The sequence below is a fragment of the Melopsittacus undulatus genome, chromosome 8 (assembly GCF_012275295.1).
Source record: "Melopsittacus undulatus isolate bMelUnd1 chromosome 8, bMelUnd1.mat.Z, whole genome shotgun sequence".
In the NCBI taxonomy this organism is placed as follows: Eukaryota; Metazoa; Chordata; class Aves; order Psittaciformes; family Psittaculidae; genus Melopsittacus; species Melopsittacus undulatus.
This window is the reverse complement of record NC_047534.1, coordinates 33,375,439-33,392,393: the sequence shown is the minus strand read 5'-3', so window position 1 is coordinate 33,392,393 and position 16,955 is coordinate 33,375,439. Positions and strand designations below refer to the sequence as shown.

The window sequence follows — 16,955 nt, the reverse complement described above, 5'->3', positions numbered from 1 at the left end:
AAAGCAGTGCTCAGGTGGAAGAACATAATCCTTGATCTTGTATAAATTTTGTTTTGATAAAGAGTATGTCTGTAGTCAGTGGTAAGGTAGTACTTAACTGCCATAAGCATAGGATGCAGCTCCTGGTAACTCATTTAAAACTTTCTTTTCATCTGATAAGTTTTTGCTTTTCCACATTCTTCTGTAAGCTCTTGTTATGTTTACTATTTTTTTTTTAATCAGAGGGTTTTCTATGAAAATAGGAAATAATTATATCTTTTCCCATTTTATAATTCAGTGCTGACAGTGACTGGCTGATACTTTTAATCTAATTATTTGTATTTTCAAATCTGCTTTTGTAAAACAAATGTGGTTGCATATGAGAAAAGAGTTTATTTGCTTTGAGATGTCTCTTTCATCTCGAGTGATTTATAAATAATGTGTTTAAGATAACATTTGTCTCTTAATAGATGATATATTTGTGTGTTTGTCAATGATGGTGCTAAGCAGCGAGTATTAGACTATTCTAATTGATGTGGTTTCTTTTCCTAGTACGTTCTCTTGGCTCCATTGCGCTTAGAAAAGCAGAAGATGTTGACTTCAAGTATCATTTTAATTTCTTCACTGTCAACTTTAATGAGGAGTTAGTTGCATTGTATGGTGGTAGTCTGCAGCGACAGACCAAGTTTGTGCACGAATGCATAAAAGTAATTCTAAAGTTGTACAAGGTAAGTACGTGATGTATGCTGAATGTCATTAAGAACAGCCAACATGGTTTTACCAGGGGGAAGTCATGTTTGACCAACCTTACAGCCTTCTGTGAGGAAGTAACTAGGTGGAGGGATGATGGTAGAGCAGTAGATGTGGTTTTTCTTGATTTCAGTAAGGCATTTGATACTGTCTCCCACAGCATCCTCATAGATAAGCTAAGGAAGTGTGGGCTTGACAATCAGGCAGTGAGGTGGATCAAGAACTGGTTGAAAGGAAGAAGGCAGAGAGTTGTGGTCAATGGGGCAGAATCTAGCTGGAGGTCTGTGACCAGTGGAGTCCCTCAGGGGTCCGTGCTGGGACTAGTGCTGTTTAATATTTTCATCAACGACCTGGATGAGGGAACCGAGTGTACCCTCAGCAAGTTCGCTGATGACACTAAACTGGGAGGAGTGGCTGACACACCAGAAGGCTGTGTTGCCATTCAGCGGGACCTGGACAGGCTGGAGAGTTGGGCAGGGAGAAACTTGATGAAATTCAACAAGGGCAAGTGTAGAGTCTTGCATCTGGGGAAGAACAACCCCATGTACCAGTACAGGTTGGAGGTTGACCTGCTGGAAAGGAGTGAGGGGGAAAGGGACCTGGGGGTCCTGGTGGATAGGAGGATGACCATGAGCCAGCAATGTGCCCTTGTGGCCAAGAAGGCAAATGGCATCCTAGGGTGCATTAGAAAGGGTGTGGTTAGTAGGGCAAGAGAGGTTCTCCTCCCCCTCTACTCTGCCTTGGTGAGGCCACATCTGGAATATTGCGTCCAGTTCTGAGTCCCTCAGTTCAAGAAGGACAGGGAATTGCTTGAAAGAGTCCAGCGCAGAGCCACAAAGGTGATTAAGGGAGTGGAACACCTCCCTTATGAGGAGAGGCTGAGGGAGCTGGGTCTCTTTAGCTTGGAGGAGACTGAGGGGTGACCTCATCAGGGTTTACAGATATGTAAAGGGTGGGTGTCAGGATGATGGAGCTAGGCTTTTTTCAGTGATGTCCAGTGATAGGACAAGGGGCAATGGGTGTAAACTGGAGCATAGGAGGTTCCACGTTAACATCAGGAAGAGCTTCTTTACTGTAAGAGTGACAGCACTGGAACAGGTTGCCCAGGGGGGTTGTGGAGTCTCGTACGTTGAAGATATTCAAGGCCTGCCTGGACAAGTTTCTGTGTGAGGTACTCTAGGTTACCCTGCTCTTGCAGGGGGGTTGGACTAGATGATCTTTTGAGGTCCCTTCCAACCCTTGAGAATCTGTGCTTCTGTGATGTATTTGCATCTGGGAATGGAATTCTGGCTGCCTTTTCTGCCAGAAGACTGAATGATGAATAAAGGAAGGAGACTTTATAATGTGTATAGATAGTTGAATGTGATAATAATGCAACAGAAAATTGCTGCTCTTTAGTAGGTTTTTAATACATGTGACAACCCCAGAGCTTTGGTTAGGGTCTGTATTGTGTTTCTAAAGAAATACTTTCATGCGCAATGTATGCTTTTTTTGTAGTAGAGATGTTATCTTTCCCTTGCTTATTAAAATACTAACACAGCATCATGATCCTTGCAGTTTTCTGTAGGAGAATTTTGATATTCTATGTCCCCAAGACTCAGAAACTAAAATAAGCCTAAATTGCCTATTATTATATAATAGGCAATATATTATAGGCAATATATTATTATATAGCATAGGCTATATAATATTTCTTTTTGAGATGGAAGCTTCATGTTAAGCATGGGTTTTTTTTTGAGATAGCAAATAAATTTGTATTCAGTTTGTAAACTCATCAGGTTGATACTAGCTGATATTATCCTTGAGAGAACATGAATGAATTGCTGCAAAAATATGTATAACTGATCACCATAGTTCAGTGTCAAATCTATTTGTGATGTGTTGCTCTTTGCTTAAGGATCGAGAATTTGCACCGAGCAGTGTTGCAGTAGTAGGTCATTCCATGGGTGGTCTTGTTGCAAGAGCATTGCTTACTCTGAAGAATTTTAAGCCTGAGCTTATAAACCTCCTTATTACACAAGCCACACCTCATGTTGCACCTGTAATGCCTTTGGACAGATATCTTACTGGTAAGTATTGCAGGTTTTCTAATTACATTGTATTTCTTTGTTGAGCATCTCAAGCATTAATAGATGGGATTCTTGCAGATCAACAGCAAAAGGTGCTCTTTAGTTTACTGTAATCTGTTCCTTTGTTACTCAGGTGGTTGGTTGAGAGGGCTGGGATGCTGGGAGAAAGTAAAGGGATACAAAATGGATTATGGGGACTGGAGCTTCTGGAGCTCTCAGTAATTTGCAATTATACTGAGTTGTAGAGCATGTAACTAAGTTTCTAAGCTCTCCAGTGAGTGATGTTTTTTTCTTTCTATTTTGTAAACCTTGACTCCAATGGCGTTCTTTATCAACTGAGTTGCCTCAATAGCATGATTTCAGTAGAAGTTGCTGAATTTAATGTTTGTCATGCCCAAAGTTTGGGGGGTGAGAATATTAAATATAGATCTATCTATATATTTTATGTAGTATATTTACACAGAAGATGGATTGTATTTTCTGCTCACCTAAAGAGCTGTGGCTTAAAAAATATGCCACAGTATTGTCATTATGCAGGTACTATACACTTCTTGAAAAGCCAAATTTGACTAAACTATACTGATGTAATGTGTGCTCAGTGGTAATTGTGCTGCTGCATGTAGATGTTTAGGTAATTGGCGAAGGAAAGGGAATTAACGTTTATTTTCATTATTCTCTGTGGCACCCAAGAGGAATGGATCATCTTTAGCTGATGAATTTGATTTATTGTGCTTATGTTAATTCTCCTACAATTGATTGCAATGCAGTGCTGCTTACTTGCTGACTCTTTCTGGACTGTGGCTGTCCTTCAAATCTATCTATGGCTTGCTACTGTAACAATATATGTGCTCAGCTGATATAGAAAGTGTCAGCATAAATGGCTTTCATAACTGGTAACTCCTTGGGGTTAAAATAATAATTTTCCTTCCTTATGTGTCTCAAAACTGATAATCAGAGCTTGAATGCCTCTAGGGGGGGCTTACAGAAACTTTTAGTTGAATGTTTATATAGCTTTTTTGTGTATCAAATAGACTTATGGGGAAATTGTGATTTATTTTAATATATTTTATAGATTTTTATACATCTGTAAACAATCATTGGATTCTTAAGGCCCAAGACTTAAGAAATCTAACTACTCTTTCTGTGGCGGGAGGATTCAGAGATTATCAAGTTCGTTCAGGACTGGCATTTCTACCAAGATCGAGTCAACATGACAGTGCCTTATCTGTTGTGGTAAAAAAGCAAACTACTTTTGGGGGTTTGCATGGAGCTGTGTTAAATAGGTATTTATGTAATGCATGTATTGGTGTCTAATTATAGTCTATATGTGCAGGATAGGATAACTAAATATAAAACCCCAAAATCGATAGTATATGGTTGGTTATAAAATCAGAACTAATGATGCAGTATAATTAAGTGTCCACTAATAAGAGTCTGTGTTGGGGTTGATTTGAATCATCTGCCACTTGGTACTGTTTCTTCTCACCGCCTTCTTGCACCTGTCCAGATCCAAACTCAGGTTTCCTTTTCCAGCATTTTTGCAAGAGATGTGTATATGGAGACTAACAGATGTGCAGCATAGAAGTAAACTGTTTTGCTATAAAAAGAGAGCTTTGGTTTGGGGCCTTCTTTTTGTATTTATTGCTTTTTGAAGAACTGAGGAATAGAAAGGATGTACTGGATCATCAAGTCCAGTCTTCTGCTTTTGCAGGCATCTTTCTTCTTCCAAAATTAAAGTAGTTAGGTTTGTCATTCCACCCCCCTGCTATCAACCTGTTCCTTACATGGGAGAAGCTGGAAAACAGTCCCCAGTAGGGAGAAAATGTTCAATTTCCAACTTCCATTTACTTCACAAAAGCCAGTTCTTAATTGCATTTGCTCTGACATCAGCTTGAAATGTTGCCCAAAATAGTTGCATTCCCTTGGTATTTACTTCCCTGTCCATTGTACAGAAAGCTGTCTATAAATAGCCTCAGCTCTGATTCTGCTACACTAAGAAGATTAACTCTGCATTCCCTTTGTCCTAGTATCCATTCCCTACACCTGCTTTACTTTCATTTTCATTGAGTATTGGTGCCATAAATTTGCATGAGATCTTGCTCATGTTGTGGTATCAGTTTTTTCTTGTGGGGGTTTGGTTTGGGGTTTTTTGGCTTGGGGATTTTTGTTTGGTTTGGGTGTTGCTTTGATTTGCCGTTTTTTCCCCCAAACATAATGCATTAATAGTTCATAGCTTACTTGAATCAAGTTGTACAACTAGGTGATGAGCTCCATTTATGGAAGGCATTTTTGACATTATTAGTCCCTAAAATGTGATACATGTAATACATTTATGCAAAGGAATAGCTTCCAACTGTCCAGTTCTTTCTGTGTGATGTTCTGATGCTGCCTTCTCTTGAGGATGCCCTTGATTTTTCAGCAGCAGCTTTCTATCCTGTGTGCCAGGATCACTACTAAAATAGTAAGATTAGTCATAGAAACAGTCTTTAAAGAAATTTTTGGTAAGTTTCCTTCACACCATTATTTGCCCTTTCACCATAGTGTCTGCTATGTAACATAGATAAAACATTGGTCATTTTGTATTACAAGTTCTGTTTTCAACTGCTTTAGCACTTGTAAGATTTTTGACCGAAGAAGTCATTGTATTACACCCAAGTCCCTGAAATGCTTCAGATAAACATTATTGTCGTGGTTTAAAACCCCACCTCAGTCTCCCGCAATACCACACACCCCTTTTCCCCCCCCCCCAACCTCCCCACTCCCGGAGGGATGGGGAGGAGAACCGGAGGAATACAACTCCCATGGATTGAGATAAAACCAATACAGCAATTAAGGTATAACACAAATCACTACTGCTACCACTAATAAATCAATGTTAGAGGAAATAAACAAGGAGAGAGAATACGATACCACCCGCCGAAACGAGCCCAACCCAGAAGAGAGTTAAAACCCCCTTTCTGGCCAACTTCCAGTTACCTCCCCGAGCATGGTATGCTGTGGTATGGAATACCTCCCCAACTAGCCCAGGCCAGGTGCCCTATTTCTCCCGCCTCCCAGCTTCCCCTCCTCCCTGGCAGAGCATGAGCTCAGAAAAGGCCTTGGACCAAACCAAACATTTAAGCAGTAACTCAAAAACGTACGTGCCGCCAGCAACCGCTCCCAGCCCGAAAGTCAAAACACAGCACTGCACCAGCTACCAAGAAGGAGAAAAAATGACTGCTACTGCTGAACCCAGGACAATTATTCTTTTTAATAGTTATGCAAATATATTTAAATAGGGAGGGGAAAGGCTCGCTTAGAATTTTAAAGTGTTGAATCCTAACAAAATCTGCATTTCTTTCCTTCCCCAAACAGAGCTCAGCTGTACCTAGAGCTTGGGCTTCAACAGACCATCTCTCCATAGTGTGGTAAGCTAATGACAAAGATTAATTGGCTGTCTGTCCATCCCTCTGTTCTCTACTGTTATCACCTTATACAATAATTTAACTTCAGCATAATATTACTGCAGCGTGTCTTCTGACCACTTTCATACCCCTGGGTATTTGCTTTCTGGATTTAACTTTACTTGTTCTGTCTTGTAGGTGCAAGGAATTGATCCTGGCTACCATTAGAGCTTTTTTTGATCTTATAGATGAAAATACAAGGCAGGTTTGTATGTGTGATCTCTTGTATATTCCCTCATCACACTTTCTACTTCCATTCCTGAATACTTAATCAGGACAAATATTACCCTATTGGACAGAAGACTCCTTTTTTTATTATTCTGAGCCATGCTGAGAAAATTATTGCTGTTTTATACCAGTCACTGACAAATCCTGTGGCTTTATGTTGTTTCACCAATGTGTCAGAAATAACTAGGTTTAACTCAGTTTTTATTGTTGACTGCTTGATGCTTTATAGCTGAAGCATGGGTTACACTTTTCTTCCATAATGCAGCAGGTTTAGTTGACCTTGCACCATGAGAAGCAGATTTTGCTAGCTGTGTAGCTTTGAATGACCTCTCAATATGTGCTCAAATTACCTTCTCTGATTATAAAGGGTGCAAAACTGTGATAGCTTAACTGGGACATAATAATTCTCACCATGTGGTGTTGTCGTAGTGGCCAGCATGCATTTGTGGTGTTCTTCTGCAAATAGCAATTCCAAAAATAGAATGTAAGTAAAATACTAGCATATCTGTTTACCTTCAGGTACCATTATTTACTGCTTTTCTAAACAAATATCCTGCATCTTACCTTTTGAAAACTGTTGGCAAGATCTGCCATTATACTCTGTTTTGAGATGTTATGAAGCACTATACATGAATTGGTATTAAAGCCCAAGAGGTTGAAAGTACATAACAGCAGAGCCCCAGACACAGAAGAGAAAGGCTTCCAGGTGTTCTTTTTGAGGCAATTTGAGGCAAACTTCTCTAGTTTCTTAGGTGTACTCACTTTAACATGTGATTTCAAGAGACAGAAAGGGGGTACAGCTGTTCTGGAGTTGACTGACAGAGCACTGGAGGGTAAAACTTTTCAGAAATCAGTTGTAATGCCACAATTCTGAAAAGGTGAATAGGCAAAAAGTCAGTCCTGGAAATTTTATTTAGAATACCACCCCCCCCAGAAAAAGCCCAAACAAATAAAACAACCCCAAACAAAAGCAAAACCCTGCAGTGCTACAGCTGTTTGAATGCTTGAAATGTTAAGGTGCGATGTAATAAGCTGGATTTGTGAGTTCAGACTAGTAAATATAACTGAGTATTTTCCCTAAACTATGGCATAAATGTGTTATTTTAGGAAGAATGCATATGCGTCAATAAGGAAAGTATGGTAGAATGATTTCCTTGTGTAGGCAAGCATATAAAATTCCTAAAAGTTTCAGCCATGCTTTATAACATGTTATAGAATATCTTGATTACATATAATATATAATAAATAATATATAACATGGTATATATTCTATAATAATATTTCATGTAACATGTTTAGATTTTCTGTATTGCAGTGATTGACTACTGATTGCACTTCATGTGTTCAGATGGTTGAATTTGGAATAGAAAGTGTACCATGTCTTAGAACAATTGTTCCTGCCTTTCATCCCCAAAACTGTGTTGTTACCTATGATCGTGTCATATAACAACACTTATAAATAAGCATGTTCTCAAATTTTATTTTACTATTGTTTAGATAACTGAGGATCCAAAGAAGAGGATGTCTGTACTGAATCACCACTTTGTGAGACATCCTGCAAAGATATTTGAGGAAAATCCTGAAGCTTTTACAGAACTCACAGGTGAGCACCAGTTTTTCTTTCAAACAAGATTCAGTGACACTCGTTTGTTAATAGTTACATCTTCTTACTGACAAACTTCTGGAATACATTTTGTCTTTCTTCAGACATTGGTAAAATTATATATGGGTTATAGATCCAAACTGTGAGCTTTTGTGTGGTTTCAGCACACAAAAATCTGTCATTTTCATATGATGGGAGACAAGCTGGAGTCACATTTACATCAAGGTGCTCAGTAGAGAATCTCAGAATATGGGAATAGCTGGATGTCAAAAGTACAGTCTAATACATGCTTACATCCCATGACTGTAAGATGGATAATATGGGGGTTGTAGAGCTGTAGTGTTAGTTCTGTGCTACTCATGGAATTCCAGAATATTCAGATCTGCTTAATCTTCCTTTTTTTCATGACATGGCAGGGTAAAATGGACTGCACACAAATGGCTTCCTTGTAACTGCTAAGAATGTGTAGTTAAAGGTGTGAAATCTGACTGCATGAAGTTTTAGGAAGAAACCAGAACTTTTGTGGAGCACGGCTGTGTTCTCAGTTTTGCTGAAGTGGGCTGAACCATTTTATGAAAGCCATTTTATTTCAGGAATTTTCTTAATGTAAGCTGTTGCAGAACTGCTACAGTAGCTTGAACTTCAGTGCCCTGTTTTGGCTGTCCTGGTATGAGAAGGCATTTAGGCATTGAAGTGAGTATGGAGCAGATTCCCTCCAAAATGGTTAGCTCCTATGCACAGGACATGAGGGAGAGAAACTGGGTTATTCATGCTAAGGAGAATGCTAAGGGGGATCCTATTGCTGTCTTCAAATACCTAATGAAAGGTTGCAGAGGTGAGGCTAGACTTTTCTCATAGGTGCACAGTGATAACACACAGGCAGTAGAGTCCAGTTACAACAAAAGGAATTCCAGTTAGATGTTTTTCCTAAGAAACCCCAGCCAGTTTCCTGGCTGGTTTGACCACCAGGAGGGAGGGTCATACGCTGGAACAGCTGCTCAAAGAGGTTGTGGAACTGATTTTCTTGTTTGTTTGTCTTTTTATTTGTTCAGGTTTTAGCAGTAAGGAGGAAAAGATTTAAATCGGATTTCCTTTTTGCATCTTCCTATTTGTGGTGACTTCCTGACACTTAGCTAAATTTCTGTGATGAACTTGTTACTCTAGTTATATAGAAGAAAGTTTCAAACCTTCTTGCATAATAACTTGTATTGCTGATATCTCTGATATCTTCATTTTTTCTCTTACTCTTTTTTCTCCAGACATACCTTTAAACTGCTACTCTTTTCTTGTACATGGTATTCACTTCATCATGGCCTTGATTCTACAGAAGTTTCTGTATTTTTCTTAAAAGTCAGTTAGGAACAGAGATTCTAATGTTCTGTTTCTAATGTTTCCTCAGCTTTATTCACTCACCCTGTAATTACATTAATACCATACAGGTATTAATTAATTTTGTTGCCTTGAGAGCTTTATCAAGATTCATAAAGCTTTTATTTCACAGTGAATATATAGTAATTATAATGGTTCCCAGGGTTTTGCTGTTTCTTGGGTAACCGGTGATAGCTGTTGCATGTAATTCTAAACAGAAACAAGAGTTGAGTGACGATTAAAGCTCGTAAAGTTTATGGCCATTTACAGGTAAGAGAAAAGACTGTGGGGATAAGTAAAATATAAGATTTTGGAAATAAGGAGAATAGTTCCTGCAGTGTGTGGCATATAAAACCATTTATTTTTAGGAACTTTCACGTGGATTACAGTCAAAGCCTCAAAATGGACTTACTCAGTTTACAATGTAAGTAACTTTTTTTTCCCTCCTTGTGTTCTTATATTTATTTTTTTTACTGATGAGCCGTTTCTTTTCTTTTTAAGGATTCTGATGGAAAATATTTCACATTTCCTCTTGCAAATCACAGAAAATCCTACAGTCATGTTCACTGTGAAAGCACTCTGTTGGTGAGAAAATACTTCTTTAATGTCTTGAGTTTGTTTATAAAGCTGCTTTTTTATATATTCAGTTCTACTGCAGTTTTAAGACAGTTTAATGAATAGTTGTTGAAATTGTTGCCATCCATTTACGTTCACAGCTTACTGTGTTGTGTTAGATATACTTTCTGTTTTATCACATCACACTTAGTGTTCAAGATCTGAAACCCTCAGTGCCACCTGATGGCATTGAAGGCTCTGAATAAAACCTTAGATGTTTTATTTTTGCCTCTCTTATGGCTACCCCCAGATGACCTTCTCCTTTAATTCAGTGCAGTTCTGTATTGATAGTTTTGAATGAAGAAGTTATTTTTAGTGCTGCCAAGATTCAGCCATACTTCTAATTTGGCAAAGCTGTTGATAAGTTTGCTTTCCCATAATAAAATTTAAGTGGGCCTGAAAGGCTACAGAGGTCTTCCTCTAAGCAGTGGAAGCCAGATGAAAAACCAGCAACTTCTCAGTTGTCTCCCCTGTTGAGAGCAGAGGTCATAATGTGCATTTCTTAGATTTTTAGATCGACACATAAGTTCAACCAAAATGGTTTTGTTTTTAATAGTTTTTTGAAAGGAATGACTATAATATCTTGGCAAACTGGAGACGGTAAGTATGCTTTTCAGAATAATGTATTTTAGATGAGTGGCAACAAAAATTGAGATGCTTTCCCATTCCATCCTGCCTGTCCTTGTTGCCACTCCTTCCCTTACCAAGAGTTAATTGCACCAAGATTCAGCCATCTGAGGATTTTTAGAACAGTTGCTGATATGTGATGTGCTGAAACAGCCAGCATGTAGAAATTGGAGAAGATTATCAGTATTAACTCCTGCATTGTTTGGAGTAAAGAATTGCTATTTTTAATGTATTTATAGATATGTAGGTACTTACATATGTAACGTACTGTTTTATGATACTGACTACAGGACACAAGTAGCTGGATTTATGGCTGTATGAACAGTAATTCACCAATGTGGTGAGTATAAACAGTTCCTGTGCTATATTCAAATGGATCTTGTGGGACTACATTTGAATTTAAATCATGTAAAGTATCTTCCTCCTTAGGCAGGAAAGATGTTGGGAAGTAAATTTCTTACTGTGAATAATTCACGCTTTCTGTATCACAGGAAAACCAGGGAAGGACAGGTTTTCTTAAAATTACTGCATGATTGCAGAATAGTCAAACTTTTTCTTACTTAAGCTATATTTCTGACCTGCATAGCAGTGAGAACTTGCTCCTGTTGCTCTCTTGTGGGTGCTGTGTGCTGAGCTGGATTCCCTAAATTGCGTGTTCTCTTTACATCTTTACATCTTCTAAAGCGTCTTTGAAATCCTATGACAGAATACATCAAATGTCACTCAAAGCCTTTAACAGAGTGGATTGAAGCATCTCTATATTTTTTCTTATTCCAAAATTCTTATTATCATGTGAAAAATATGTAGAAATGTGGGTGAGTTTAGTGATTATTTGAAGCAGGTTGTTACAGTCATTACAAAATGAATCTAAAACACTGGCTCAGCTTACATTTGCAAAAGAAGCTCAAAGTAAATTCAATTGACCTTGCAGATTAGGGAAAGCTTCCAGGTGGAATTGAGCTATAGTGTTTATCTGTTCTGGGGTCTGTGCTGAGGTATATAGCCAGAGGGTCTTGCCTCCAGTGAATAGCCAGAAGTCATAATTACTTTTTCCTGATCCAAGGAAAAAATTGGCTGTTACTCCTTTGTATAACCTTTGATCAGCATCAGTTGCAGGTTAGCTTAGTTCAGGTCTGGTACCTTAAAATCTCATCTAATAATAGTGGTTTTGCTGTGGACTGTATCCTGAGATCATGTAACACAATTTATTCAGGGAGAGAGAAATATCCCAATATTCTAAAAATCATAACTTAAAATGACTGCAGTTCAGTGTGTGGACATAATAAAGTAAAGTGCCATTTTAGAATTGCTTTAGTTCTAGTTTTAGTTTATATATAATTTTAGAATTGTTAGCTCTGTAGCAGCTAACAACTTTTGATTTATATGGTATGTTTTAGATGTTCCCATAGGAAAAATTGGTACTTTTGATGTTCAAAAGATGGTAATAAAACTGTTCATTCAATGCCAGTGCTGGTTTAGCTTATTACAAATTTTCATTATGTATCTACAGTTACATGGCTAATAACTGCTGAATGTTTTGTGTATGACAAAGTTAGAGCTTTACTTGGTTTTGCAAAACCAAGATTTGCAGTATTTGCAATGATCATAGTTTATAAATTACCATGGAGCTAACTGCAGTAGGCCCAAACTTGTTCTCATTTTAAAATCTCATGAATCCATACAGAGAGAGGAAAAAGCTGGTATGTTACTCCACCGTCATAACGTAATACCTGCGTAATGAATATGCTCATCCTTTAATGTGAATGAATTTTTACAGCCTGGAAGCTACTGACTTATCCTGGAAAGCTGAGTTACTTCCAACCACCAAGGTAAGGATAGTGCATAACTTGTAGGAGGGAGAAGTGCTTTGTGGGGTAGCTGCATGTATGGGAGAAGGATCTGTTCTGTTTAAAGCATTGAAAGATGCAGTTGTACTCCAGAGGAAGGGGTCCAAGAGGTGGACATCTGAGAACTGGAGAGGAGCAAGCTAAGGGGTAATGCTTGGTAATGGCTTTTATTTCTTCTTTTCCTGTTAAGGTTGTCATGCTAAAACTTCAGGACCATCCTTCTTTGTCCCACATTGTCATTCAGGTACCACCCACAGTTGGCAATAAGGTAAACAAAAACATTAAATGCAGGAATTGCTTGCTTAGTGTGTTCATAGCTTTCAGATGCCATGAAGTATATGAAGTATATTAAATGTGTGCTAACTTAGAAACCATAGACCTATGCTCCAGTGTGGTTTGAATGTAACTTTATTTTCTGTAAGCATGGAAATATTTTCACTTGATAGAATACCAAATGCAAGGCACGGCTAATACTTGAAACATACAGAGCAACAGTTCTCAGGCTACTGCTTATTGGAAGTTCTAATGTTCTTACTCGTTTTTCTTGATAATCTGGTTGAGTTACTGAATATTTATCTTTTTGAACAGTCACTTCTGTTATCTGGGGTAGCAGAAAATGCCATAGATAGTTAAAGGCACCACATATGGAGTGAGGGGAGGAGCATGGCTCAGATAACTTCACAAGCTCTGAGACCACAAATACGGTGGTAGACTGAACTGTGCAAAGTTTGATAGTTCTGAATCTCACAGATGAGTTGGATATATTTGCATCAAGGTCTCTCAGGATCCCAGGAAGAGAAACACTTGCAGTGAACCTAAACAGACATTGCATATTGCCCAGCTGGGTCTGGCAGGCCTTCTAAGTGACAGAACTCTGAACTGGGATTTAAAATCTAAGTAGATATGACATTCCTTTCTGCAACACAAATGCAGACTCTGCATCTATGGTATAATAATACATGAAATGAGAAATTATTCACAGCTGAAGTGATTATAATTCTCAACTCTAAGTGTATCTTCAGATACTTGCGACAGAGACATCTTGCAATTAAATTAGTATTACACAACATTCTGGATCAGCAAAGATAGATGAGAGCTCACCTGTGAAATGCTAAGTTGCAGTCCAGTGTTAAAGCTTGGGAACTGCTTTTAAAAAGTAAATAAATGCTGGATTTACAATGGGATGGAAAATATTTTTCAAAATGCTTATCAGAGATGGCACAAATCATACCGGCTGGATACTTTGGTTTGCTTCTGTGTGACTAAACTTCAGGAGATAAACTAAAGTTTCTTTTTGCTTAGGAAATTGTATTCAGGCTTCGGAGAAGTTGCTGTCCTTTTCAAACCTCCTCCCTACCCCCAAATAAAAGATGTACCCAAGAAGCAGGGATGTGAACTGGATTCTAGTAATTCTCAGCTGTTTGAACAGCCTTTTGAAGGCTGTTGCAAATGAAAGAGAGCTTAAGTAACCTGGAAGTTATACTTAAGCTACCCGAGCTTGTATGGCTGTGTGCAGGAACAAACTACCTGCCAGGTGTCTGTTCACCCTATCAGTGCAGTGCAGAGAGGTGGCTTTTCAGTGTTTGTGTCCTGGACTTTGCTTGAGCCTGTGAATAGAATATGGCAAATGCAAAGGCTTTATAGTCTTGTGCTTGGTTTAGATCTCTATTTGATATCCTGAATTGCAGTATACTTTGGAGTGTGAATTCTTCAAAGAGGATTCCAGAACAGTACAGCTTCCTGTAACACATCTGTTTTCATTTGGTAAGTATAGCTCATTACTTTTGGGAAAAAATGGAAAACTAGTATTACTAATATTTGGATCATAAATGTGCCTAAAAATTCCCATGATTAGGAGGGGTTTTTTTTGTGGTTTATTTTTACTGAAGTTAATACTACTTTTGTTAATAACAGACAAATAAGAAATGTGGAGGTTTTGACAAATATAGATATATATATATATAGAAGCACATGAGTCTCCTGGAAAAAAAATATCAGAAGATGCAGTGGGTTCTCAAATAACTTTATCTAATATGTAAAAATAATACATCCTTTATAGGGCTTTCTTCAAGCAAAATTGTATTAAATTCAAGTGGCTTACTTTACAATGTACAGCTCCAGCACTTCAACCGAGTAAGAACAATACTTCATTTTTTTGGGTAATGTCACCACTGTTTGGAGAATGTAAATGATTTTTTTTCCCTTTTTTCTTAATGCTGTAGATATATCAAGCTTTCAAAATTTATATAGAGAGCCGCTGCCAGTCACTCAAAGGTAAGTCTTCTAAAGTATATATTTGTAAAACAAAGTGTCGTGGTTTAACCCAGCCACAACTAAGTACCAAGCAGCCACTCACTCACTCCTCAGCCCCTTGTGGGTTGGGGAAGAGAATTGTGAGGAAAAGAAAGGTAAAACCTATCGGTTTAGATAAGAACAGTTAAATATAATAGTAGTAGTGGTAGTGTCCTGGGTTGAGCAGTAGCAGTCATTTTTTTCTCCTTCTTGTAGCTGGTGCAGTGCTGTGTTTTGACTTCTGGGCTGGGAACAGTTGCTTGGTGGTGGGCATGTTTTGAGGGTGTTTTTGTTCAAGGCTTTTTCTGAGCACGTGTTCTGCCGGGGAGGAGGGGAGTCCGGGAGGAAAGAGAGACAGGACACCTGACCCAGGCTAGCCAATGAGGTATTCCATACCATAGCACGTGATGCCCAGGATGGATACTGGGAGAGAGAGAGCTGGAAGGGTGAAGCTCTGGAGGAAAATGGAGGAGGGAGCACGCGGTGTTCGGCCGGGCAGGGTGGAGTGAGTTATGGGTCGGTGGCTGGTGGGGTGTTGTATTCTTTTCGCTTCTTATTGGCTTTATCATTATTATTTGTAGTAGTAATGGCAGTAGTGATTTGTGTTGTGCCTTAGCAATTAAACCGTTCTTATCTCAACCTGTGGGGGCTACATTCTTTGGATTCTCCTTCCTAACTCTGCGGGAGCTGGGGGAGCAAGGGGGTAGTGAGTGAGAGTACTGTGAGGATTTGGTTTAAACCACGACAGGTAGTAATGAGAAGGGGGACAACAAAAAGAGGGAGAGAAATAAACCCCAAGAAACACAAGTGATGCACAATACAATTGCTCACCACCTGCTGACAGATACCCACCCTGACCTAGGCAGCAACTGGTCACTATCTTCTGGGTAACTCCCCTGTAGTTTATACTGGGAATGACCTGCTGTGGTATGGAATACCCCTTTGGATAGTTTGGGACAGGTGTCCTGTCTCTGCTTTTTCCCAGCCCCTTGTACCCCTCCTCACTGACAGAGCATGAGAGACTGAGCAGTCCTTGATCAGGTTAAATGCTCCTGAGCAACAACTAGACCATCAGTGTGTTATCAGCATTGTTCTCAGACTAAAGCCAAAACACAGCACTGCACCAGCTACTAGAAGAAAATGAACTCTATCCCAGAGGAAACCAGGAAAATTCTCAAGACAAAAGCTGGTGGAAGCAAAAGTCCTCCCATGCAGTGGGGTTTAGGAAATACTGTTATCTCTTCAAATGTTTCTGCTAATATCTCTCAACTTTCCACTTTTTTGTTAAGAAGAATAGCTCAAAGAAAATGTGGAATTAGTCCTCATTTGTTTGGTTTTCTTACATCTCAGCAAAGGGAAGCTGAACTTTCAGTAGGATTCTGTGTTATGTTGAAAGTGTTTCTTAAGAATAATACATCTAGCTAGGATTTTTATTTGCTAATTATGGGGCTCAAATTTGAATGTTGAGCTACAGAAACTGAAACAAAATGGGATGCTACAGGAGTTTGTTTAAAAAAAAAAAGTGACGGATTTATTAGCTTGAAGCTGCAGCTTTGTGTTGAAAACCAGAAGTTTTCTCATAACTGTCCTGTCTTTAAACATTTATGTCTGTCTGTCTTTGTTCCGTAACAATATGAGTTAAAAAATGTCATTTTTGTTCAATGCTAACTGCACTGATTTGCATTTCAATGTCAGTTGCAATGTTACTGTAAGCCCTGTGATTCTGTATAGTGATCTACATGCCACCTCCATCTTAATTGCATTTAGGTGTTGGAGATGGTTGCCACATCTTGTTCTTCTTTGTATATTTTTAACTCTTTTCCATTTCAGAAAGAAAACCTAGTGTTTACAGACTTCATATACCATGGTCACATGAAGACTCCATAATTGTAGCAAAGTAAGGAGTTCGACAATTGTAACTTATTTCTTGATAGATTTTTGAAGACAGATTGCATGCCATTGTGGTAATATTTCTGATATGAGATAACTTCTTCAGTTATGAGTTTGGCTTCTGCATCTTCTCCTCATTTACTTTTCTGCCCTTGTTGACAAGGTCATTTTGACTTTTCCTCAGAATAAGAATATATACTAATTCTTTGTTTAATAGTTCTCACTGATTTGCTCAAAAAGAAGG

At 38.6% G+C, this 16,955-nt stretch overlaps 1 protein-coding gene across 1 annotated transcript in view; it reads left to right on the top strand.

Annotated features, from left to right (window-relative positions):
• The window catches only part of PGAP1 (post-GPI attachment to proteins inositol deacylase 1), a 38,606-nt gene that overhangs the window by 7,205 nt on the left and 14,446 nt on the right, over positions 1–16,955 (top strand). Inside the window, exons 3-17 of the mRNA XM_031045864.2 lie at positions 532–707; positions 2,627–2,798; positions 3,871–4,031; positions 6,153–6,205; positions 6,380–6,446; positions 7,967–8,072; positions 9,809–9,864; positions 9,942–10,025; positions 10,973–11,022; positions 12,460–12,511; positions 12,720–12,797; positions 14,218–14,293; positions 14,589–14,662; positions 14,752–14,803; positions 16,652–16,718. Of these exons, the coding sequence (XP_030901724.2) occupies positions 532–707; positions 2,627–2,798; positions 3,871–4,031; positions 6,153–6,205; positions 6,380–6,446; positions 7,967–8,072; positions 9,809–9,864; positions 9,942–10,025; positions 10,973–11,022; positions 12,460–12,511; positions 12,720–12,797; positions 14,218–14,293; positions 14,589–14,662; positions 14,752–14,803; positions 16,652–16,718 (1,324 nt within the window). The remainder of the gene's footprint in view (positions 1–531; positions 708–2,626; positions 2,799–3,870; positions 4,032–6,152; positions 6,206–6,379; positions 6,447–7,966; positions 8,073–9,808; positions 9,865–9,941; positions 10,026–10,972; positions 11,023–12,459; positions 12,512–12,719; positions 12,798–14,217; positions 14,294–14,588; positions 14,663–14,751; positions 14,804–16,651; positions 16,719–16,955) is intronic.